Consider the following 25,607-nt stretch of genomic DNA (forward strand, 5'->3'; position numbering starts at 1 on the left):
TGGTAGCATTTTACCCACAGCAGGATTTTTTTCCAAAATTGGAGTCAATCCTTTCGAACCTTGCTGCTGCCTTATCAACTAAGTTTACTTGATATTTTAAATCCTTCCTTGTTATTTCAACAAAGTTCACAGCATTTTCACCAGGAGTAGATTCTATCTCAGGAAACCACTTTCTTTGCTCATTCATGAGAAGCAATCCTTATCTGTGAAAGTTTTATTATGAGGTTGCAGCAATTCAGTCACATCTTCAGGCTCCACTTCTCATTCTTGTTCTCTTGCTGTTTCCACCATATCTGCAGTGACTTTCTCCACTGAAGTCTTGAACCCCTCAAAGTCATCAATGAGGGTTGGAACATCAACTTCTTCCAAACTCCTGCTAATGTTGGTATTTTGACCTCCTCCCATGAATCACAAATGTTCTTAATGGCCCTTAGAATGGTGAGGAAGATTTTCAATTTACCCAGGTCCATAAGAGGAATCACTATCTATGACAGCCATAGCCTTATGAAATGTATTTAATAAATAATAAGATTTGAAAGTCAAAATTACTGCTTGATCCAGGGACTGGAGAATGGTGATTGTGTTAGCAGGCATGAAAATGACATGTATCTCCTTGTACATCTCCCTCAGAGCTCCTAAGTGACCAGGTGCATTGTCAATGAGCAGTAACATTTTGAAAGGAATTCTTATTTCTGAGCATTAGGTTTCAACAACAGGCTTAAAATATTCAGTAAACTATACTGTAAACAGATGTGCTATCAACCAGGTGCTGTTGTTTCATTTCTAGAGCACAGGCAGAGTAGATTCAGCATAATTCTTAATGGCCTTAGGATTTTTAAAATAGTAAATGACCATTGGCTTCAACTTAAAGCCACTAGCTGCATAGCTCCTAACAAGAGATTCTCTCTGTTCTTTGAAGTTTTGAAGTACGTACTGATGAAAGTCCTAGATGGAACCAAGGCTGTTTCACTTATGCTGAAAATATGTTGTTGAGTGTAGCCACCATAATCACTGATTTTAGCTAGATCTTCTGGATAACTTGCTACTTAAGCTATAGCTTCTACATCAGCACTTGCTGCTTCACCTTGCACTTTTATGCTATAGAGATGGTGTCTTTCTTTAAAAATGAAGAACCAATTTAGCCTCAAACTTTTCTTCTGTAGCTTCTTCACTTCTCTCAGCCTTTGTAGAATTGAAGAGAGTTATGACCTTGTTCTGGATTAGGCTTTGGCTTAATGGAATGTTGTGATTGGTTTGATCTTCCATCCAGACCACTAAAACTTTCTGCATATCAGCAAAAGTCTGTTCTGCTTTCTTATCATTTATCATTTGTGTGTTCACTGGAGTAGCACTTTTAATTTCCTTCAAGAACTTTTCCTTTGCATTCACAACTTGGCTAACTCTTTGACACAAGAGGCCAGACTTCAGCCTTTCTCAGTTTTCAACATGCCTTCCTCACTAGGCTTAATTACTTCTACCTTTGTTTTTTTTTAAAGCATTTCTAGCTTTTGATCTAGAAAGACATACGACTCTTCCTTTCACTTGAACACTCAGAGGCCACTGTAGGGTTACTGGCCTAATTTCAACATAGTTGTGTCTCAGGGAATAGAGAGGCCTGAGGAGAGGGAGAGATGGGAGAGTGGCAGGTCAGTGGAGCAGTCAGAACACACACATTTACCAATTAAGTTCACTGTCTTATGTGGGTGCAGTTTGTGATGCCCCAAAACAATTACAATAGTGACATCAAAGATCACTGATGACAGATCACCATAACAGATACAATAATAATAGTTTTTAAAAAGTGCAATATCTGCAAAATGCAATTAAATGAGGTATTTCTGTACCTACTTTGGGTTATCAAGGGATTAAATGAATTAACACATGAAATGGGCTTAAGACAGGGCCCGGCATATCATACATGCTCCAGTGTGGCAGCAAGGAACAGGCCCTCTGTGACCCTACTTTTGGGGTCCTAATCCTGATCTTGCCACTTGCTAATTGTATAACATTGAGAAGGCTGCTGACATGCTGTGCCTCAGTTTCCCCATCTATAAAATAGGAATAATAATACCTGACTTAGAGGGTTATTAGAAGAATTGAAGGAGTGAATATTTGAACATGCTTAGATTAGGGTCTGGAGGATAATAAATGCCCAATAAATGTTAGTTGCTATTGCCATCCCCCCCAGGACCCTCAAACTTTCTATCCCCCATCCCACCAATTACCACATTGTGATGATCTTTCCTCCTACATTGAAATTACTCAAAGCCTTCCTTCCCTGTCATCTCTCCCCGACCATCCCTGGTTGCACACTCCCTCCCCATTCAGCCTGGCCCTCTTCAAATCCGCTCTCCAGGAATCACCAGCCCCCTATCTGAAATGAAATCTAAATTCCTACTTGCCAGCTGCCGCCCTCCTGGGGCCTTCCAGCATCTTCTGTACTGGGTTATATTAGTTTGTTCTTTCACTGCCACAAAGAACTACCTGAGATTGGGTAATTTATGAAGAAAAGAGGTTTAATTGACTCATAGTTCCACAGGCCTAATAGGAAGCATGACTAGGAGGCCTCAGGAAACTTACAATCATGGTGGAAGGCAAAGGGGAAGCAAGCAGCTTTTTCACATGGCAGCAGGAGAGAGAAGGAGCGAAGGGGGAAGTGCCACACACTTTCAACCAACCACATATCATGAGAACTCACTCACTATCACAAAAACAGCAAGGGGGAAGTTCACCTCCATGATTCAATCACCTCTCGCCAGGCCCCTCCCCCAACACATGGGGATTACAGTTCAATTCAAGATGAGATTTGGGTGGGGACACTGAGCCAAACCAAATCATGGGTCAAACTCAAGCTCCCACATGTGGCCGTGGGGTGCCTTCCACCTGCTGGGCCTTCCCACTTCCACCCCATCCCCACCTCTCTGTCCTCTACTGAGGCCTCCACACCCATCCTATGCTCCTGCTGTGGTGTTTCTTACAGACATCTTTCCCCTCACACTCTTGCTTCCCTCACCTGATAAGTTAATGCTTATCCTTTGAGACCCAGTTGAGGCTGCCAACTTCTCTAAGACACTCTCCCAGAGCCCCTTCTGGAATAAGGAGCCCCCATATAAACTTCCTGGAGCAGCAGCCTGGGCCCGTCTTGTCATTGCACTGTTACTTTTGGTTTGTGATTGTAAATTCTGTGAGCACAGAAGTTGTGAATCCTTAATTTGGCATCATCACATCTAGTAGCGTCTGGCTCTCTGCACAGATGAATTCACCTACGAAATGAAATTTCCTTGTGTAACTACATCACACCTGGCTGTGGGATTGCTTGGAGCATTGCCTTTAAATCACGTGATCATCTTTGAAACATACATTTCTGAAGGGTCCATGAGGTAGCTAGCCAAGGAAGTTGGGAGCTGATATCTCCCTTTGGAATCATCTAGTGGGATTTGCTACAGGGATGAATTTCATAGCTTAGAGAATGATTAACAATTTAAAAAAATCAATATTTGCAGTCCACCAGCCAAAGTGGGTATTTTAGGGTCTGCCTCTCCTCTTTATTCCAGGCCAAATGGGCAGTTCAAGCAGTCCAGGATGCATCTCAGGCAAGGAGGGGCCACAGCACTGTTCCTGCTGCTGTCTTTCAACTGGATTCACTTGTTCTCTTGGACAATCTCCATTTACCCAATACCTGTAAGGGTAAAATTAAGAAAATAGCTAACACATATTCAAATGCTTGCCATTTACCAGGCACTGTCTTAAGATTTCATGTGTAGTAACTCATTTAATGTCTCAAGACAAATCAACAGGACAGAGATTTTTCTCTTTTTGTTTTTTGATTGATGTTACAACAGCACCTGAAATGATGCCTTGCACAAAGTTAGACTTTATGAATATTTGTTGAATAAATGAATGAGTGTAATAACCCTTCACAGTTTGCAGAAATTCACCAAGTCTTCTCTTTGTTAAAAAATGAAGTTCGGGATAGTTAAGCACCTTAGACGTTACTCATCCCTGCCATTTGTGCACTAGATTTTTAAAAATATGATTCTAATAGCTTATTGCCAAAAAGTCTTGTTTGGTCTTTTTATATAAAATAAACTTTTATAAATAGAATATTGCTATCTCATTGACTTTATGGTTTTAGATATATTGTGTTATTTCTCATGAATCTTACCATGGTGGTGGGTTCTTGATATTGTTTGGCTGTGTCCCCACCCAAATCTCATCTTGAACTGTAGCTCCCATAATTCCCACGTATTGTGGGAGGGACCCAGTGGGAGATAATTGAATCATGGGGCCGATTTCCTCCATACTGTTCTCATCGTAGTGAATAAGTCTCGTGAAATCTGACGGCTTTATAAGGGGAAACCCCTTTCACTTGTCTCCCATTGTCTTCTTGCCTGCCACCATGTAAGACATGCTTTTCACCCTCTGCCATGATTTTGAGGCCTCCCCAGCCACATGGCAGTGTGAGTACATTAAACCTGTTTTTCTTTATAAATTACCTAGTCTTGGGTATGTCTTTATCAGCAGTGTGAAAATGGACTAATAGAGTAAATTGGTCCCAGTAGAGTGTTGTGCTGCTGTAAACATATCCAGCGACTTTGGAACTGGGTAATAGGCAGAGGTTGGAACAGTTTGGAGGGCTCAGAAGAAGAAAGGAAAATGAGGAAAAGTTTGGAACTTCCTAGAGACTTCTTAAATGGCTTTGACCAAAATGGTGATAATGATATGGACAATGAAATCCAGGCTGAGGTGGACTCAGATGGAGATGAAGAATTTGTTGGGAACTGGTGTAAGGGTGACTCTTCCTATGTTTTAGCAAAGAAACTGGTGGCATTTTGCCCTGGCCCTAGAGATGTATGGAACTTTGAACTTGAGGGAGATGATTTAGGGTATCTGGCACAAGAAATTTCTAAGCAGCAAGGCATTCAAGAGATGACTTGGGTGCTGTTAAAAGCATTCTGTTTTTAAAAGGGAAACAGAATATAAATGCTCAGAAAATTTGCAGCATGAAGATGTGACAGAAAAGAAAAAACCATTTTCTGAGGAGAAATTCAAGCCTGCTGCAGAAATTTGCGTAAGTAGTGAGGAACCAAATGCTAATCCCCAAGACAATGGGTAAAATGTCTCCAGAGCATGTCAGAGACCTTTGCAGCAGCCCCTCCCATCACAAGCCGGGAGGCCTAGGAGGAAGAAATGGTTTCATGGGCCAGGCCCAGGGTCTTCCTGCTGTGTGCAGCCTAGGGACTTTGTGTCCTGCATCCCAGCTGCTTTAGCGATGGCTAAAAGGGGCCATGGTACAGCTGGAGCCATGGCTTTAGAGGATGCAAGCCCCAAGTCTTGGCAGCTTCCATGTGGTGTTGAGCCTGCAGGTGCACAGAAGTCAAGAATTGAGGTTTGGAAACCTCTGCCTAGATTTCAGAGGATGTATGGAAATGCCTGGATGTCCAGGCATAAGTGTGCTGCAGGGGTGGGGCCCTCATGGAGAACCTTTGCTAGGGTAGTGTAGAAGAGAAATGTGGGGTTGAAGCCCCTACACAGAGTCCCCATTGGGGTACTGCCTAGTAGAGCTGTGTCCTCCAGACCCCATAATGGTAGATCCACTGACAGCTTGCACCATGCACCTGGAAAAGCTGCACTCACTGCCAGCTTGTGAAAGCAGCTGGGGTGGGCGGCTGTACCCTGCAAAGCCAGAGGAGCAGAGCTGCCCAAGACCATGGGAACCCACCTCTTGCATCACTGTGACCTGGATGTGAGACAAAGAATCAAAGGAGATCATTTTGGAGCTTTAAGATTTGACCACCTCACTGGATTTTAAACTTACAGGGGGCCTGTAGCCCCTTTGTTTTGGCCAATTTCTCTCATTTGGAACAGCTGTATTTACCCAATGCCTGTACCACCATTGTATCTAGGAAGTAACTAACTTGCTTTTGATTTTACAGGCTCATAGGCAGGAGGGACTTGCTTTGACTTGCTTTGTCTCAGATAAGACTTTGGACTGTAAACTTTTGAGTTAATGCTGAAATGACTTAAGACTTTGGGGGACTGTTGGGAAGGGATGATTGGTTTTGAAATGTGAGGACCTGAGATTTGGGAAGGGCCAGGTGTGGAATGATATGATTTGGCTGTGTGCCCACCCAAATCACATCTTGAATTGTAGCTCCCATAATTCCATGTGTTGTGGGAAGGACTCAGTGGGGGCTAATTGAATCATGGGGGCAGTTTCCCGTATACTCTTCTCATGGTGGTGAATAAGTCTTATGAAATCTGATTGTTTTACAAGGGGTTTCCCCTTTCACTTGGCTTTCATTCTCTCTCTTGCCGGCCATCATGTAAAACGTACCTTTTGCCTTCCACCATGATTGTGAGGCCTCCCCAGCTGTGTGAAACTGTGAGTCCATTAAACCTCTTTGCTTTATAAATTACCCAATATCAGGTATGTCTTTATCAGCAGTGTGAAAACAGACTAATACAGTTCTAACAGTTTGTTTAATCTGTTCTTTGATTGGATGTAACCCATAAACAAATACCTTGCATTTCTCGAGACGTCACCTATTAAATAAACATGTTTGGAAATGAGAAATAATTTTGCCTCAAGAATCCCTATTTCCTACTTTATCTTTTGGGCCACCATGAGTTTCTTATATCAGATTTTCTTAAGACATGCTCCTCCTGTACTCTGAAACACACTGAACGTGGAAGACTTCTCAGACTCCTTGGTTAAACAAATATAAGAGTACAACAAAGAGTAAGAGCCACTGGTGCACCTCTCCACCTGGCAGTGGAAGTTTGGCTGGGGCCTCTCACAATTCTTTTCTTAAAGACTATTTATTTCTTATTTCCCACCTATTTCCACCCCTGGGGAATGGGGAGAGATGGGGGTGTGTGTGATTGGAGTGATCAATGGGGAATCATGTATACATTTTTTTAAATGCCCATTTCTGAGATTCTCTGAGAGTCATTGTATTATAGTCACAGCCCGGAGCATGGTTGATGATAATATAGCATAGATGAAAATGCCACAAACTTCCTCAGGGCACTGACAGGAACATTATCTATAATGAAAAGAGCATGCTATTTAGGAATAGAGAGCCCTGGGTTTAAATCCTAGCTCTGCCCTCACACATGAGGGACCTTGACTTAGGTATGTTTACCTCAGTTGAGCCTCAGTTTTCCCAACAACTCTATGAAATAGGAAATTATATCTCCATTTTACAGATGCAAATTCAAACCATAAGGAGATACCATTACATATACACTAGAATGACTAACATTAAAAAGACTGTAAAGACCAATTTTTGGCAGGAATGTAGAACAACTATAATTATTATGCACCGCTGGTAGGAATGTAAAATTGCATAACCACTTTGGAAAATTATTTGACAGCTTCTTAAAAAGTCTGAAATGCGTCTACCATATGACTGAGCCATTTCACTTCAATATACTTACTCAAGAGAAATGAAGACATGTATTTTCTCTAAGAATTGTACATGAATTTTCATAACAGTTTTATTTGCAATAGTCCCAAACTGGAAACAACCAAAATGTTCATCAACAAGTGAATGCATAAACGAATGTGGTGAGTGCATTACATAGATTAGAGTACTACTAGCAATAAAAAGGAACAACTACAAATACATATTGTAATGTGGATGCATTTCAAAACAGCATGCTGATTGAAAGAAGCAAGACAACACATACTCTGCAATTCCATTTACTTAAAATACATCTCATCTATAGTGTCAAAGAACAGTTCAGTGGTTGCCTTGGGGTGGGAGTAAAGAAAGGAATGGACTGCAAAAAGACATGAGGCATTTTGTTCTGTAGCTTGATTGTGATGCTACTCTCATGGGTGTGTACGGTTGTCAAAATTCTTCAAGTGGTGCACTTTGAATGAATGCATCATTGTAAATATATTATTTCTCAATATTGTTGATTAGGGAAGAAGATAAGTTGTTTAAAGCAAAAATAGCCATGAGGTTTATCACACCTGCAGGAGATCTGTATCTATATTTTATACACAATATGTATACATATCTTTATATATAAAATCTCAACAGTAGCAAAGTGGATGGGGGAGTAGAATTGAGGTATACTGCATCGTTGTAAGGTGCAGAATTTCCAAGGGAAGTGGAATTAAAAAGTCACAAATACAAGAGGCATGTGAAACTTTTTTTGTGTGTGGATAAAAGAAAATAATTTGGAACTTGATCCTATGTGTGTAGACTAAAATAAGAGGAGAGTTGAGCGTAGGGCCCACTTTGTGCTGGGTCAAGGGGTACCTAGACAGATGTCAGCGTGAGCAGTGAGGCCTGTGAATGGATTGGAAGAAAAGTAAACTTGGACAGAAAGCAAAGGAGAGGTTTTCTAATGGGAGAACGATGTGGTGGAGACTCATGGTTGTGGGTATGGTCATGGTGCAGGGTGACAGTTTTGACAGACCCATGAAGACTTTGGTAGACTTTGGAGGAGCAGGTTTAATCTTGGTCTACGTCAGATGCCAACAAGCATCTGCTATTCCTCTGGTTAGTGTTTGCAGGTATAAATTTTTTTGTTATTTTTCTTTTGACCTATTAGTCTTTGTATTTTGAGTGGGTTTCTTGTTTAAAGCATCTAGTTGAATATTGATTTTTTTAAAGTCATGTCTGACAATCTCCAAATTAAATAGTACTGTTTAAACCATTTGCACCTAATGTAACTATCAATAAACATAGAGTTTTAGAATATTATCCTGCAACTTTTTCTCTATTTGTCCCATATGTTATTTGTTCCCTTTTTCCTCTGCTCTTGTGTTTCGTTGACTAATTGAATAATTTTTAGGTTTCCACTGGTAGCGTTTTAACTATGCCACTGTTATTTTTTAGTGACTATCTACAGTTTAAAATCTGCATCATTGACATCATATTCTTTCCTCAAATAGCGTTACAGCACTTCACAGATAATGCTCCTTCACACATGCGCTGGGTGCACCGCCACTTCCATCACACGTCTCTGCTTTGTCCTGCAGGTATGCTGGGGCCCTCCTGGATGAGGATGTCTTCCAGGGAAAGGAGCTGGTCAACAGTCGCTCGCTGCAGGCTCTGGTGGCGGGGCTGAAGGCCTACAGCACCTGGGAGAACATCTGCTGCCTGCAGGACTGCCGCGAGTGCACTGGAGGCATGGTGAGCCCCAAGGCCTGCAGCCCCTGTGGGTCCCCACAATACAACCCACACTGGGGGAGCACTGTGGGGCGGGCAGAGAATATGCTTCGGAGTCTAATAGAAATCCCAACTGCCCATGACTCTGGGTTCTTTCCTTACCAGCCTCATAGTCTTTTGTGTCTCCCTCATATGATGCTGCCAGGACTGATAGAATACATGTTTGTAAAATGCCTGGCCCATGGAGGCACACAATAAATATCATGAAACTTGGTGGGGCAAAGGTAGTAGTGGACAGTATGGGAAAGGGCCACTGAAGGTTCAGATGATCAAAGCTCTGCTCCAGTGTTTTAATCCCTTGGGGAGAACACAGGAAATGACTCCAAGGGTTTCCCTCATCCCTGGTGAGGACACAGGAGGCAGAGCATTCAGAGACTTCCTGGGTGTCTCCAGCCCCAGTCTCAGACTGGATTGTGCGGTGAGAAGCACAAGGTGTGAGAAATCCCAATATGAATATTTGAGGGAGTTGAGGGGGACTATGAGAGCAGCTGGATCTGTGTGCAGCTGTGAGAACAGAAGCCCTGCAGGACTCTGCAGGTCTCCGCACCCATGCGGGGGTCCAGAGCCCATGACAAAGTGAACCAAGTTGGGTGTCTGAGGGCAGGACACGCAGCATGAGGCTGTGGACCTGTGACGCAGTGGCACGGCAGGACTGCAGGATCAGCTGTGCACTTCATTCGAATGCAAGCCAGATGTGGCCACTACTAGAACTCCAGACCACACCCCCAGAGGAGAATAGAAGGAGGGAGCCCCTGTTGGTCTTTGGTCTGAATTTAATGCTGAACTTCATCAAATATTTGCTTATGAACAGCACCTCTGAACATGAAGGGGAAGATGAAGAGTTTTAGCTTCAGAAGAGAATGGGTCAAGGGCAAGTCAAGGGCAGCTGTAGAAAATAAAAGGGAAAGGATGAGTTTCTGGAAAGCCAATTCTTTGCCATCCGTGTGGGGCTAATGGACTGCACAGAGGGGCACCGGTGAAGAGGGGCTGAGCCTTCATAAGAGACAGAGCTGTGGGCACAGCCTGAGGGCCTCTCCCATGTGATCCATGGTGTTTGTCCACCTGAAAGCCAGCATGATCATTTCTTTTAGGTGGCTAAGTGAAGATGTGTCCCTGATGATGGTGGGGGATGGGGCATGTCTGCTTCATTCGTATGGGGATGTTGTGTGGGGTCCACATGGAAAAGAAAGGGAATGGAGAATAAAATAATAGCTGGCCTAGGGTGCAGCTGTCCAGGAGCTGAGGTCCTCCAAGGCAGCTGGGGCAATGGCATGATGTGACTCTCCTTAGCTAAGGAGGGCCCTGCCAGGGGGCTGGTTTCTACTGCATCTCCAGGAGGTGGCTGTCCCTTCAATCAGCAGGCTGGGAGCAGCTGGGAACACAGCCCAGGGATTCGGGGGTAGAGTAAGAAGGTTAGGTCAGCAGGTGGGGGGTATGACCTGAAGTGGCCCCTCAGGCAGGGGCAGCCCACACAGTGGGGTGTTGGGGCACTGCTGGGGGCCCTGAGCTCAGACACTGTGGCCTTGACAGGTGACTCAGCCTGAGGGCTTGCTCAGAACCCCTTGCAGGCTCCTCGTCCTCTGGGCTCCCGTGGCTCATTCCCTTTCTCGCAGTTCACAGGCAGGCAGGCAGGCCCAGGGGTCTCTTACCCCCAGGCCTTCATAGCCTCCCTGCACAGACACCCTCCTGCACCCCTCTTGTCATCCTAACCCTCATCCCTTCGTCCTGGCCTCAGTGCTTGTTCTGGGAGGCCGTATTTCCCCAGGGTCAATGCTGAGCCCTGGCAGTGCCACCCGGAACAACCGCCCTCGCCCGCTCTCCAGTCATCCAGCCTGTCATGTTCACCTGTGCTGCCGAGGACCACCCAGCAGTGCGGAAATAAGCCCACCCTGTTAGAGAAGACGCAGTCCATGCTGGAATGCCAGCCCCCCGGGCACACTGCCTCACAGAACTCTGCGCCCAGTAGCTCCTGAGCAACCTGGGGCAGAGGGCCCTAAAAGGCAAATGCTGTGTCCTCTGCTCACAATAATTCTGACACCAGATGTGTGGCTTTTCCGTAACAACCAGTCCCCTAATTGTGGACACTAACGGGGTGCTCTACAACAGTGGCCTCCAACCTTTTTGGCACCAGGGACTGGTTTCATGGAAGACAATTTTTCCACGGATGGTTTTGGGGGTGAGGGGTGCGGGGTAGGGGAGATGTTTTCGGGGTGAAACTGTTCTGCCTCAGATCCTCAGGCTTTCGATTCTCATAAGGAGTATGCAGATCTCTCACATGTGCAGTTCCCAATAGGGTCACACTCCTATGAGAATCTAATGATGCTGCTGAACTGACAGGAGGTGGAGCTCAGGCAGTAATACTTGCTCCCACCACTTACGTCTTGCTGTGTGGCCCGGTTCCTAATAGGCCATGGTCTGGTACTGGTCCGTGGCCTGGGGATTGGGGAACCCTGCTCTACAATTTAATTTATTCTAACAACGACTACCTGGAGTGCATGCAGACTCCACAGATTAAGGCCTCAGTTCCATAAGTCTTCCCCCAACTTTGGATGCTAGTCACAAATAGTGGTTCTCTGGGTTACCCGCACTGTTATTATTATTATTATTGAGACAGGGTCTCACTGTCACCCAAGCTGAAGTGTAGTGACACAATCACAGCTCACTGTAGCCTTGAACTCCTGGGCTCAAGCAGTCCTCCCTTCCTCAGCTTCCCAAGTAACTAGGACTACAGGCGCATACCACTACACTGGCTAATTTATTTTTTGTTGAGATGGGGATCTCACTATGTTGCCCAGGCTGGTTTCCAACTCCTGGCCTCAAGTCATCCTCCCATCACACCCTCCCAAAGTGCTGGGATTACAGGTGTGAGTCATGGTTCCTGATCTACCCACACTTTTGCCTAACCTGTCTATAAGTCAGGAGTTCCCATGACCCTCTCCTAAGGTTCAATAATTTGCTATAACAGCTCACAGTACTCAGAGAAACACTTAAATGTTTACTGGAAATAATTAAGGATACAGATAAACAGCCAGATAAAGAGATACATCAGCTGAGGTCCAGAAGGGCTCTGAGCACAGGAGCTTCTGTCCCTCTGGAGTTGGTGTGCACCGCCCTGCTTGGCACAAGGATGTGTTCACCAACCTGGAAGCTCTCTGAACCACATATTTTAGGGATTTTTTTTTTTTTTGAGACGGAGTCTTGCTGTGTCACCCAGGCTGGAGTGCAATGGTGCAATCTTGGCTCACTGCAACCTCCGCCTCCTGGGTTCAAGCAATTCTCCTGCCTCCAAGCAATTCTCCTGCCTCAGCCTCCTGAGTAGCTGGGATTAAGGCATGTGCCACCATGCCCAGCTAATTTTTGTACTTTTAGTAGAGATGGGGTTTTACCATGTTGGTCAGGCTGGTCTCGAACTATTTTAGGGATTTTTATAGAGGCTTCATCACATAGGCATGATCAATTATTAACTCAATCTCTAGCTCCTCTGCCCTTCCTGGAGGATGGCAGGGGTTTCAGGGACGGCGATAAAAGCTGTGAGCTTCTAACCATGGCTTGGCATTTCTGATGACCAGCCCCCATCCAGAAGCTGACCAGGAGCCCACTAGGAGTTGCTTCATTAGAACAAAAGATGCTCCAACACCCAGGAAATTCCAAGAGGTTTAGGAACTCTGTGTCAGGAACTGGGGTAAAAGAGCAAATTTAGGACAAAGAATGCTTCTAGCATCCCTATCACTCAGGAAATAAAAAATGTTTTAGGAGCTCTGTGCCAGGAACCAGGGATGAAACATGATGCACATTTCTTATTAGATCACAGTATCACGGCCCTGATTTCCATTTTTGTTCCTTCCCTTCTCCTCTCCACCCCCAATCCACTTGACACCTAGCATTGAGATATTTGTAGAGACACAAATATTTGTTGAAAGAAAAGAATGAATATCTTCTCATTGTTTTAAGCTCATATGCACACATGCTGCATCTTCAGGTTGGAACTCCCTGGGAGTGAAGTGTGGACTTGAGTCTGGGGGCTACTGAGAGGAAACTGAAGACTATCTCTTTTTTTGGGTTGTGGGACTAGGCACATCTTGCTTCAAAAAAATATATTTCAACACACATTTACTGCCTTTGAAGCCAGTAATCCTGGGCATGACTCTGGGCCAGTTATTCCCACCCTATGCCTCAGTTTTTCCATACATAATATGGAGATAACAAGCCTTCCCTTGCAGAGATTGTGGGAGTTAAATTCTATGAGACAAACAGCATAAAATGCTCAACACATGGACTCAGGAAGTAAGAGTTGATGTTTCCTTGATGTGCCCAGGCTGGGGATTTGGAGAAAAGAGATACCACATGGTCTCTTTTGCTTACCATTGTACCAGGTAGACAGGTGGCTGCAGAGCCCAGCACGACGAGGCAGGCCCTGTACAACTGCAGGGGCTCAGAGTACTCAGTGCGAACTGTGGAGGGTCCCCAAGCAGTGCCACTTGAGCAACTTAAGGAATGAGCAAGAGCCTTCCAGGTGGGGCTGGAGGACCTGCTAGGCAGGGGAACCTGAACTCAGGATGAGGGTGTGGGAGTCTGTGGTGCACTGAGGGACACCATGACAGGCATGGGCTGGGTCTCAATGAGGATGCAGGGCAGGAAAGAATAAAGGGAAAAAGCGGGAACCAGACCTAGAGAAGGCCCTGAGCCTGTCTGCACAGCTGCCTGCAGCAGGCACTCTGTGGTGCCTTGAGGCCCAAGCACCACATGGTGCAGCTGAACAAGTGCACAGAGGCTCAGCCCACAGCACTGCAGCATGGTGCTTGGCACATATGGACACTTCACGTCAGCTATTCTCGCTTATTTCCATTTTACAAATGAGTAAACTGAGGCTAGACCATGAGGGCAGTGAAGGCAGGGACCAGGTCCTTGATCACTACAGCCTAAGTCTGATTGTTGTGTGGAATATTCAGGAGGTGGCTGTGGACTGAGTGATGACCAGCTGACAGACACATGGACAGATAGACTGATGTGCACAGACATTGAACGAATGAATGAATGAAAGAAAGAAAGAAAGTTAGTTCTGTGCATCTGTTTTCTTTCTTACCCTTAAAACTTGGAATTAATTCACAAAACTTGGCCACCTTGATCTTTTCTTGCTTTATTATTTTTTTACCCTGAACACTTTTTTTTTTTAAAAAACATGATTTTATTGTTACTTTTGGAGGGAGAAAGAACACTGTGTTGCCTACAGACTACTCATAATGAGAGCAATGATGACATTCATTAGCTTTAAAACCTGCACAACCCATCTTGACAGCTCATTTGTTGGGGACACATTTTTATGTTAGTGTGTCTAGTTTAGGAGATGGGGTCTTGAGAAGAGGGGAGCATGAGAAATTATTGTGCAATTTACCAAGATATGGGTGCATCTTGCACCTAATTTTTGCTGCTACTCTAAACATAGGGCCCTGTGAAATCTTTTTCCTCTCAACTGCTAACTTTAGTGTTTGTTGCTATTGGCTAAAATGAGCATCATCTGTGGAGGGCAGCTTCTTGGCTGAGCAAAGTCTATTTAAAATCACATTTATTGCATTATTTTTATCAATTACAAAAGTAATGTATATCCACTGTAGAAATTTTTGAGAATAAAGAAAAGCACAAAAAAGTAAATATATCCTAAAATTATACTTCCCAGAGATGATTCTTACTGTCTGCAGTATATTCTTTCTGTGCAGTGTGTGTGTGTGTGTGTGTGTGTGTTTGAAATTTTAGAACCCCCCTAATTTACCTAAGACTTGATATGGATATTACTTCAACTCTTTACTACAACCTTACTTTGAAGTAAAATTTTCATAGCCGGTACCATTTATCTTGTAGGTATACCATAATGCATTCAATCAATTTCTCAGCTTATGTAAAATTGTTCCATTATTATAAACAGCACTATAGAAAACATTCTAGTACCTTGGCACCTAACTTATTTTTGTGCATACCTGGGATTGCTTTTTGGGAATCAAGTATTTAAATCAAGCCTGTCCAACCTGTGGCCCTCAGGTCTCATGCAGCCCAGGACGGCTTTGAATGTGGCCCAACACAAATTCATAAGCTTTCTTAAAACATTTGGGATTTTTTTGCAATTTTTAAAATTAGCTCATCAGCTGTCATTAGTGTTTGTGTGTTTTATGTGTGGCCCAAGACAATTCTTCTTCTTCCAATGTGGCCCAGGGAAGCCAAAAGATTGGACACCCCTAATTTAAATGATGATTGGTATTGTTAGTACAGGTTAAACCAATTTCCACTCCCACCAGCAGCTGAACACAGAATGCTTAATTAGTTTCTAGACCAGTGGTTTTCAAATTATTTTGACCTTAACCTGCAGTAAAAGGTATGCTTTCCTTTACAAATCTTTACAACCCAGTATTTACAAAGACACATGTATGAAATTGAAAAAAGAAATTTTATGAAACAGTACTGGCCTTACTATTGTGAGGTGCTGTCATATTTTCTTATTTTGTGTCATTTTTTAAAAAGCCAGTCATGATACAGTAAATTGATTTCATGACCTACTCATGGTGTTGTAGCCTACTGTTTGCAAAACACAGCCCAGACTCACTGATCAAACAGAAAGGGTCTTGCTATATATAGTTGAGAGCTGCAGGTCATCAGAGTGTGTCTGTGGTGATCAAAAGAAGCTGGAGTTTCTGGGGAATAGATTTCCCAGCCCTGCTAGAAACCAAAATCTGGCTTCTGTTGAGACCAAAATATGATAATTTAGTTTTCACTGGAATGTTATTAATTTGGCCCTTGAGACTTAAGATTTGTATTTGAAAGTGGGAAAGAGATAAAGGCCTTCAAATGTCTCCTGAGCATTGACACAGAAAGTGATCAGTTCTTTCTAACTGCTTGGTTTATCTTGGATCTGGGAGGAATGAGTGCACACAGCAGCCCCTCACGTTTGGCCTCACTGAGAATTCATGGCCCCAGCACTGCTGCTCTTGAACTGCTCGTGGAAACCTTTGGATTCCAGGATTCTTTCTCTCCACAAATTGATGTTTCCATAACACTTGGTGGTCAATTTTAATAACATTATCACTCTGTGTTAGGAAATCATGAGAAAGTCTTAAACTAGCTATTTCTATAGGAACCTTGGCAATTGTGCTTTCTTTGGGTTGAATGTTGCAAGAGTAATATTCTGTTACTTAAAGAACATTCTTAGCAGTGAGGTAGACACATGCAGAGTACAAATAGAAGGGAAACTTTGGAATTAAGTCATATTTTAGTCTTTTAACTCCTTTGTTTCTGAGTTCTAATTTTTCAAACTATCTTTACCTTTGTGGTACAATCTGTTCCTTTTTGTGCATAAAACCTGCGATAAATGAGATTTTACACAAGAAAGAAAAATTGTCCACAATATGATCGTTAAATGAACAATACTGGTTGGAATTTTCATAATTCATATTCATGCAAGCACCTCATAGCCTCAATGACTGCTGATGAAGAATCATTGCTAAGTATTGCTAAATTCTCTTTATGTGCAGAACAGTGTACTAGGTACATGTTCCTGGGAGGCCAGGTAATGTGAGGAACACTGTACACTGTGCATGGAATTGCAAGGCCCTGAGGTTTCAGCATTAGCAGACTTCTGATCAAGATGCAGCAACAGGCAGCAGATATACCCTCCTGACTGAAACAATCAAAAAATGGACAATATATGTATGCTGAACAGTTTGCAAGACACTGGACGTCACTGGACAGCTGCCGACATTCCCATGTGCAAGCTTCCAGCTTCCTTATCTATGTTTGCAGCTCCATCTTTCAGGCTGCTGTTTGTTAGGAAAAAAATTATTTCTGGGGCTATTTTTGTTAGAAGGGAAGTTTTGCTGAGGACTCATTTGCCCTCATATCTGCCTAAATAATTTCTTTCTATCTCTTGTATCATTGTGTGTAAAAGAACAAAGATAAGGTTGATAACAGATTTCTCATTAGAAACAAGGCAAGTAAGGAGACGGTAGAATGGCATCTTTAAAGTACTAAAAGGGAAGAAAATCAATCTAAAATTCTATATCCAACAAAATTATGTTTCAAAAATCAAGGTATAATAAAGATATTTTCAGACTTGCAAAACTTGAGAGAATTCATTACCAACAGATCTTTATCATAAGAAATATTAAAGAAAATTCTTCAGACAGAAGGAAAATGATACCAGATTGAAATATAGATTTATACAAAGGCATGAAAAGCACTGAAAGTAGTAACTATATGGATAAATACATGATGTTTTTAGCACTTAAATATCTTTAAAAGATAACTGACTGCTTAGACAAAAATAATAACAATGTAGTGTGAGGTTTATAACATCCATAAAAATACAATGCATGACAATAGCATAAAGGCCAGGAGAGGAGAAAAGAAAGTACACTATTGTGAGGTCCTTAGACTATGTGTGAAGTCATTTGCTATTATTTGAAAGTAGACTGTGATAAGTTAAAGATGTATAAGGTAGGAAAAGAAGAAGTATGGAAGAATGAAAAGATTATTCACATAGAAAACAAATAGCAAAATGGTATATTTAAACCTGACTATATTAATAAACACTTTAAATGTAAATATCTCAATTCAAAGGCAGAAACTGTCAGACCGGATAAAAAAGCAAGACCAAATTATATGCCTACAAAAAACCCACTTCAAATAGAAAAGTATAAGTAGGTTAAAAATAAATGGATGGGAAAAGATGCACCATGTTAATGCTAGTCAAAAGAAAGCTGGAGTGACTATGTTAATATCAGACAAAGTCAATTTCAGAGCAAAGAATATTGCCCAGAATAAATAACATCATTTCATAATGACCAACGGGCCTATTTCTCAAGAGGATATTACAATTCTAAATGGTTAGGCACCAAATCATAATCCTATGAGGTGGCTACTTTGGTTATCTTCAGTTTACAGATGAGAAAGCTGATGTGACCAGGTGCCATGGTTCACGCCTGTAATCCCAGCACTTTGGGAGGCGGAGGCAGGTGGATCACTTGAGGTCAGGAGTTCAAGACCAGCCAACATGGTGAAACCCCATCTCTACTAAAAAAAAAAAAAGTACAAAAATTAGCTGGGTGTGGTGGTGTAATCCTGGCTACTTGGGAGGCTGAGGCACAAGAATTGCTTGAACCCTAGAGGTGGAGGTTGCAGTGAGCCAAGATCATGCCACTGGACTCCAGCGTGGGTGACAGAGTGTGACCCTGAAAAAAAAAAAAAGGGAGGGAGGGAGGGAAGGAAGGAAAGAAAGAAAAAAAGAAAGAAAGAAGGAAGAAAGAAAGAAAAAGAAAGAAGAGGGAGGGAGGAAGGAAGGAAAGAAAGGAAGGAAGAAAGGAAGGAAGAAAGAAAAAGAAAGAAGAGGGAGGGAGGAAGGAAGGAAAGAAGGAAGGAAAAAAGAAAAGAAAGAAGGGAGGGAGGGAGGAAGGAAGGAAAGAAGGAAAGGAAGAAGGAAGGAAAGAAGGAAGAAAGGAAGAAAAGAAAGAGAAAAAAGAAAAAGAGGGAGGGAGGAAGGAAGGAAAGAAAGGAAGAAGGAAGGAAAGGAAGGAAGAAAGAAAAAGAAAAGAAAAGAAAGGGAGGGAAAGAAGGAAGGAAGGATAAAAGAGAGAAAAAAGAAAGAGAAAGGAAGGAAGGAGAAAGAAGAGAGAGAAAAAAAGAGCAAGGAAGGAAGGAAGGAGAGAAGGGGAAGGAAGAGAAAGAAAGAAAAGACAAAATTGAGGCTCTGAGCAGTTGGGTGGACCCAAATCCCATGAGGGGATTTGAAGCCTGATTTATCTGACCCTAGAGCCCACGCTGATATGGTGAAGCTACATCCAGAGGAGGAGAGTGGGAAATCACCCCTGGAGCACCTGGGGAAGCTTCCCCAAGCAGGCTCAGTTCAGCTTTACTGTACGGAATGAGCAGAAGTCACTGGGTGAATGAGACCCCCTTACTCTCTGCATTTGCACACAGGTCCTGTTTCAGCTTTACAAGCCTCTTAGTGTTAGGAAATCCTTACCTCCGAAAGATGAGGTACTAAACTTCATAGGGCTTAGTGCTTCTGATACCCCAAACCCGACCTTCCTACAGATTCTCTGTGCTAATGAAAAGGCAGCTTATTGCCATAGCAAACACAGCATATTTAGGGCCCCAGACTCAGGTATGTCCTGGCCTGGGGCTACAGGGTCTCTTTGCATTTTATTTGTTTTTGTTAATAGTTATAAGCACATCCTAGATGTGTAGACACCTTTATTAGTGCTTTATGTGGAGTAACTTAGCTAATTCTCAAATTAAATGAATACTATTATTAATCTTACTTTACACAAGAAGGAAACTGAGGCCAGAAAGATTAAATAATTTGCCAAAGTTTAAGTGAGTTTAAGTGCTAAAAAATGGCAAAGCCATGCTTTTTTTTTTTTTTTTTTTTTTTTTGAGACAGAGTCTTGCTCTGTTGCCTAGGCTGGAGTGCAGTGGCCATGATCTTGGCTCATCGCAACCTCCACTTCCCAGGCTCAAGCGATTCTCCTGCCTCAGCCTCAGCCTCAGCCTCCCAAGTAGCTGGCACGTACCACCACACCCAGCTAATTTTTGTATTTATAGTAGGGACGGGTTTCAGTATATTGGCCAGGGTGGTCTTGAATTCCTGACAAGTGATCCACCCGCCTCAGCCTCCCAAAGTGCTGGGATTAGAGGTGTGAGCCACCGCGCCAGGCCTCATGCTTTTTTTTTTTAAACTTTTATTCTAGGTTCGGGGTTACATTTGCAGATTTGTCATATAGGTTATTTGTGTGTTATGGGGGTCTGGTTTACAGCTAATTTCATCACCCAGGTAATAGCATAGCACTCAATAGGTAGTTTTTTTTATCCTCGTCTCCTCCCATCCTCAAATAGGCCCCAGTGTCTGTTGTTCCCTTCTTTGTGTCTGTGTGCGTACTCAATGTTTAGCTCTCACTTATGAGTGAGAATGCGGTATTTGGTTTTCTGTTTCCATGTTAGTTCGCTTAGGATAATGGCCTCCAGCTCCATCCTTGTTGCTGCAAAGGACACGATCTCATTCCTTTTTGTGGTAGTGTAGAATTCCATGGTGTATGTGTACCACCTTTTCTTTATCCAGTCTATTATTGATGGGCATTTAGGTTGATTTTATGTCTTTGCTATTGTAAATAGTGCTGCCATGAATATACGCGTGCATGTGTCTTTATGGTAGAATGATTTATATTTATTTGGACATATAATCAATAATGAGATTTCTAGGTTGAATGGTAATTCTGTTTTAAGTTCATTGATAAATTACCAAACTGCTTTTCACAGTGGCTGAACCAATTTACATTCCCACCAGCAGTATATAAGTGTTCCCTTTTCTCTGCAACCTTGCCAACATCTGTTATTTTTTTGACTTTTTAACAATAGCCATTCTGACTGGTGTAAGATGGTATCTCATTGTGATTTTAATTTGCATTTCTCTAATGATTAGTGATGTTGAGCATTTTTTCATATGCTTGTTAGCTGCATGTATGTCTTCTTTGAAAAGTGTCTGTTCATGTCCTTTGCTCACTTTTTAACAGAATTGTTTGGTTTTTACTTGTTAATTGTCTAAGTTCCTTCTGGATGTTAGACTTTTGTTGGATGCACAGTTGGCAAATATTTTCTCCCATTCTGTAGGTTGTCTGTTTACTCTGTTGATAGTTTCTTTTGCTGTGCAAGTGCTCTTTCATGTAATTAGGTCTTATTTGTCAACTTTTTTTTTTTTTTTTACAATTGCTTTGGCATCTTTGTCATGAAATCTGTGCCAAGGCCTATGTCCAGAATGGCATTTCCTAGGTTATCTTCCAGGGTTTTTATAGTTTTAGGTTTTATATTTAATCTTTAATCCATCTTGAGTTAATTTTTGTATATGCTGTAGGGAACGGGTCCAGTTCCAATCTTCTGCATATGGCTAGCCAGTTATTTCAGCACCATTTATTGAATAGAGAGTCTTTTCCTCATTGTTTGTTTTTGTCATCTTTGTTGAAGATCAGGTGATCAGAGGTGTGTGGCCTTATTTCTGGGCTCTCTATTCTGTTCCATTGGTCTGTGCGTCTGTTTTTGTACCAGTACCATGCTGCTTTGGTTACTGTAGCCTTGTAGTATCATTTGAAGTTAAATAATGTAATGCCTTCAGCTTTGTTCATTTTGCTTAGGATTGCCTTAGCTATTCAGGCTCTCTTTGGTTCCGTATGAATTTTAAAATAGTTTTATTTTCTAATTCTGTGAAGAGTGTCATTGGTAGTTTGATAGGAATAGTGTTGAATCTGTAAATTGCTTTGGGTAATATGGCCATTTTAACACTATCGGTTCTTTCAATCCATTAGCATGGAATGTTTTTCCAATTGTTCGTGTCATCTCTGATTTCTTTGAGCAGTGTTTTGTAATTTTTATTGTAGAGATCTTTCACCTTCCTGGTTAGCTGTATTCGTTTTTGTGGCATAATGTTTTGTGGCATAACGTGTGAACATTAGCTTTATTCTTTTTGTGGCAATTGTGAATAGAATTGCCTTTCTGATTTGGCTCTCAGTTTGAACGTTGCTGGTGTATAGATGCTACTGATTTTTGTACATCAATTTTCTATCCTGAAACTTTGCAGAAGTTGTTTATCAGCTCTAAGAGCTTTTGGGTAGATACTATGAGGTTTTATATATCTAGAATTATGTCATCTGCAAACAGAGATAATTTGACTTCTTCCCTTTCTATTTGGATGCCTTTTATTTCTTTCTCTTGCCTGATTGCTGTGGCTAGGATTTCCAGTACTGTGCTGAATATAAGTGGTGAGAGTGGCATCCTTGTCTTGTTCTGGTTCTCAGGGGGAATGGTTTCAGCTTTTGCCCACTCAGTATGAAGTTGAGAGCCATGTCTTAAACCCAGAGACTATGTCCAAAGCTCGTGCTCCAAACCACTCTGCCATATGAAAATTGAGTTGTGTTGGCTTCTGCCCTTTCTGCTTCAGAAAATAGCAGAGTCCTCCTTAATGGGATGAGCACAGTTTGGCTCTAACTTGTAATTTTCCAACTATCTGAATTTGGGTAGGTCCTCACTTCCCAAGCCTCAGTTTCCAGGTGTCCATAGACATGCGTTGCTGAGCTGCCCAGTGGTTAGTGTTAGCTGGAGTGGACCTTCTCATGGCAGTGGAAGTCAGCCACCAGGACCAGACCCTTCTTTTCCTATTAGTCTTTCTGAGATTTCCTGCTGTTTCCCCCTGTTGTCCAGCTGAGAGAAGTGAAGTGGGATTTGGTTAAATTACTCACCCCAGTCCCCTTTGGTGAGTCAAGGAGAGGCTGGAACTGGAATTGGCAGAACTCTGCTCTTGGCATGCAGCTGTGACATTCCCAGTGGCCAGTGCTTCGTGCTTACACATGTTCTGCATTTCAGCCTCTAATCTCAGCATGTAAGGGGAGAATCAAACTGGCCTCATTTGAACGTGTTGAAAACCCTTCACCTGCCCTTGTGGGAACACTGCCTGAGAGCCGAACTCTGCTGGCTCTGATTAGTCATGTGATGCAGGCCTGGCAGTTTCACTTCGTTTCCCACTTTCTTGCTTTAAGGATTGGGTGGGGTCAACCAAGTTCTTCAGACTGTTGATATTTAGTTCTGCTTTCACATTGCCTCTTTTCTCCATATTCAAGCAAATCTAGATTGAATTTCTAAACTCCTCTGAGAGAATAATAGGGGAAACAGCCCTGGATCTTACATTTCTGCCTTACAATGGAGAGTGGACATTCTGAGAGATGGGACAGGTCCCTTGTCATGGAAGGGGAGCTGCTGGCTTTGATGTGGTTGGAATCTCATGGTCAGGGCTTTGTGATCTTGGACTTTACCACTGGGAGCCTCAGTTTCCTTCTCTCTTAAGGCTCAGAACATGGTAGATATTCAATAAAACTTGATTGTCTTTCTCTTCCCTTTTGCTGGTTGTAGTAACAGATCACACTGAAAGATCCGAACTCTTTCCCCTTCCCTTCTCCCCCTCTGCCACCAGGACCCATTAGACATGGGTGCTGCCTGGTTGGGGTTCCTTGGGTGCGGCTTTGGACCATGGAGGAAAGCCATCTTCTCAGCCACTGCTGACACCAAAGCATGGGGGTCTACAGGACTGGGACCTGAACACACCACAGGGTCTCCACTGCCCCTCCACTTGGGAGAGCTGGAACTCAAGCCCAGCTGCTGGCCTTGGCCCTGCACAGCCACATTCTTTACAAGGACCTCCTGCAGTGTCTCCTGGCCCTTGTGTCACCTGAGCCTGGATGCCCATGGCCAGGGCCGGTGCCCTCCATCTTGGCTCCTTTGAAACCAACACTAGAAGGTGCCACTCTCGTGTCACCGTGCCCTCAGGGCCAGTCTCCACAGCAGAACTTTATGTCTTCCCACATCAGTGGAGAGCCTTCTCATCTCTGCCCCCAGCTACCCTGTTTCTCCTCAGTGTGTTCCAGAATTTCACGAAGAAGAACAGAAACAGCCAAAGCAGGGTGAAAAAAATATCTACAAAATTGGAGCGCAGTGAAGTCTCAAAAAAGCTCTGCAACCTAGCACAATGATAAGGTTATCAGCAAACACACACTGATCCCTCCTTTCACATTAGATGCAGAGCTGCTCTTTGCTGCTTGGAGATGTAATCCAGCCGGGCAGTGACTGAGCGATTATATTTAATGATTGCATAGGGAACGCTGAAACAATTCCAAGTGTTTGTAAATTTTTTCAGAAAGTGATGTGAGGCAGAGCCCTCTGCTTATTCAGTAGACTTTGTCCCAGGACTAACTCCTCAGGGACATTCAACACCACCTCATTTATCTGGCATCAACCAACCCTTGGAACAGAGCCAAGGCCTGAAATAAACAAAACAGATCTCTGGGAATCACAAAGAGATGTTGCAAAGCCCACGTGCTGGAGCTCAAGCCCTTACTCCACTCTTGAAGGAGCCTGTGGCCTCTGTTCCTGCTTGTTCCATGTGGCTTCTGGTTTCTGTGGACTGTAGAGGAAGGGCAGAGGGATTGTGAATGTAGACAGCTAAGACCACTCAGGAGCCAGGGACCAAGGAAGATCCAGAAGAACTAAAAAAAAAAAAAAAAAAAAAAAAAGACTGAAAAATCCAAGAGCACAGTGGGCTCCTGCCCAGCCCTAGGGGGGACTCGAAGCTCATCTGGAACAGTCCTCCAGGCAAACAGCAGACTGGTGTGAGCAGAGACAGTCATTCGGGGGTCTCCCCTCCAACCTGGATGCTGCAGACTTACTATTCCCTGGAATAACGTAGATGGTGTTTGTTTAAATACTTAGCTTCTCACAGTGACCTCCGAGACACATACATTTCACTACAGACCAGTAGGTCAGCTTGACTTAGATCTGATATGGCAGAGGCCCTTTTGCTCCCTATACAATTTCTTAAGAAGCAGAACCATGAAAAATTCTGGCTGGTGCTTGAGTCATGAATAGCTGAGTCCAGCTGTCTAGGATTGCATTTGTGGGCAGGACAGGGTCGAGCTGAGCTTCACCATAATGCCAAGTGACTTGTGGGTAGGGTGGAAGAAGTTCAGGCATGGTCCATACTCAGAGGGTCCAAAGCTGGATCTGGCAAACCTCCCAAGAAGGATCTGTCTGGGGTCCAGTGTCAATATGGCCCCCTAGTAGAAGGGCCTTCTCAGTGGTTACTATGACAACTTTATTAGCCAGTCTCTTTGCTCAAGAGTCTCATTTTTCCAGGGCATCAACTGGTTTCTGACCAACTCCCTTTCTTTTTATTTTATTGGTCAGAGATCTCTTTCTCTGGAAGGGTCGAGAGCCTTCAAGAAAAAACCCCAAAGTTTTGGGGCTCTGGATTAAAGCCTAGGCTTCCCCTGTCCTCTGCTGTTACTTTCTGAGAATTCTGCTGACCCTAACCTGTTTGGCTATAGGGATTTACAAAGACAGACAATAAAAATCACCTTGTGATTATAAATGATTCAACTTTGAAAGAACCTTGCTCTGATTAGAGGAATCAGCTCTTATTTAAAAAAAAAAAAATCATTTTTGACTTCCTGACGTTCTCTTGAGTCCCTGCTATGAAGAAACACTAGGGACATGTATAGATGTTGTCACCTTTAATCCTCCAATAGTCCTGTGAGTAGGAGTTATTATCCTTATAGTTTTCCCATGGAAGGACAAACAAGGCCAGAAGTGAGATGTTATTTCTCCAAATCTACTAAAAGACGGAGGCAAAGGTTCTACAGGCCTTCCAAACTAAGGCTATTATCCCTAATTCACGACCTTGTCCCCTTTTTTGGCAGGTGATAACTTTCTTCCCTGGCCCTCTGGGTTCCATGTTAATGAATGTTCTACACTTAACTCTCATTTAACATAAGTCCATGGCTTTTAAACAATCCTCTGTCTTTTGATGTTAATTTGTGGTTACTGGAAGAAATCACTCCCCAG

The 25,607-nt window shown here is 43.0% G+C and overlaps 1 protein-coding gene across 2 annotated transcripts in view; it reads left to right on the forward strand.

Moving 5' to 3' along the window:
- ACOXL (acyl-CoA oxidase like) overlaps positions 1 to 25,607 on the forward strand; it is a 390,431-nt gene that overhangs the window by 192,657 nt on the left and 172,167 nt on the right. For both annotated transcript variants that reach the window (XM_024242376.3, XM_054547921.2), the window contains exon 11: positions 9,002 to 9,155. In XM_024242376.3, the coding sequence (XP_024098144.2) occupies positions 9,002 to 9,155 (154 nt within the window). The remainder of the gene's footprint in view (positions 1 to 9,001; positions 9,156 to 25,607) is intronic.

The sequence above is a fragment of the Pongo abelii genome, chromosome 12 (assembly GCF_028885655.2).
Source record: "Pongo abelii isolate AG06213 chromosome 12, NHGRI_mPonAbe1-v2.0_pri, whole genome shotgun sequence".
NCBI lineage: Eukaryota > Metazoa > Chordata > Mammalia > Primates > Hominidae > Pongo > Pongo abelii.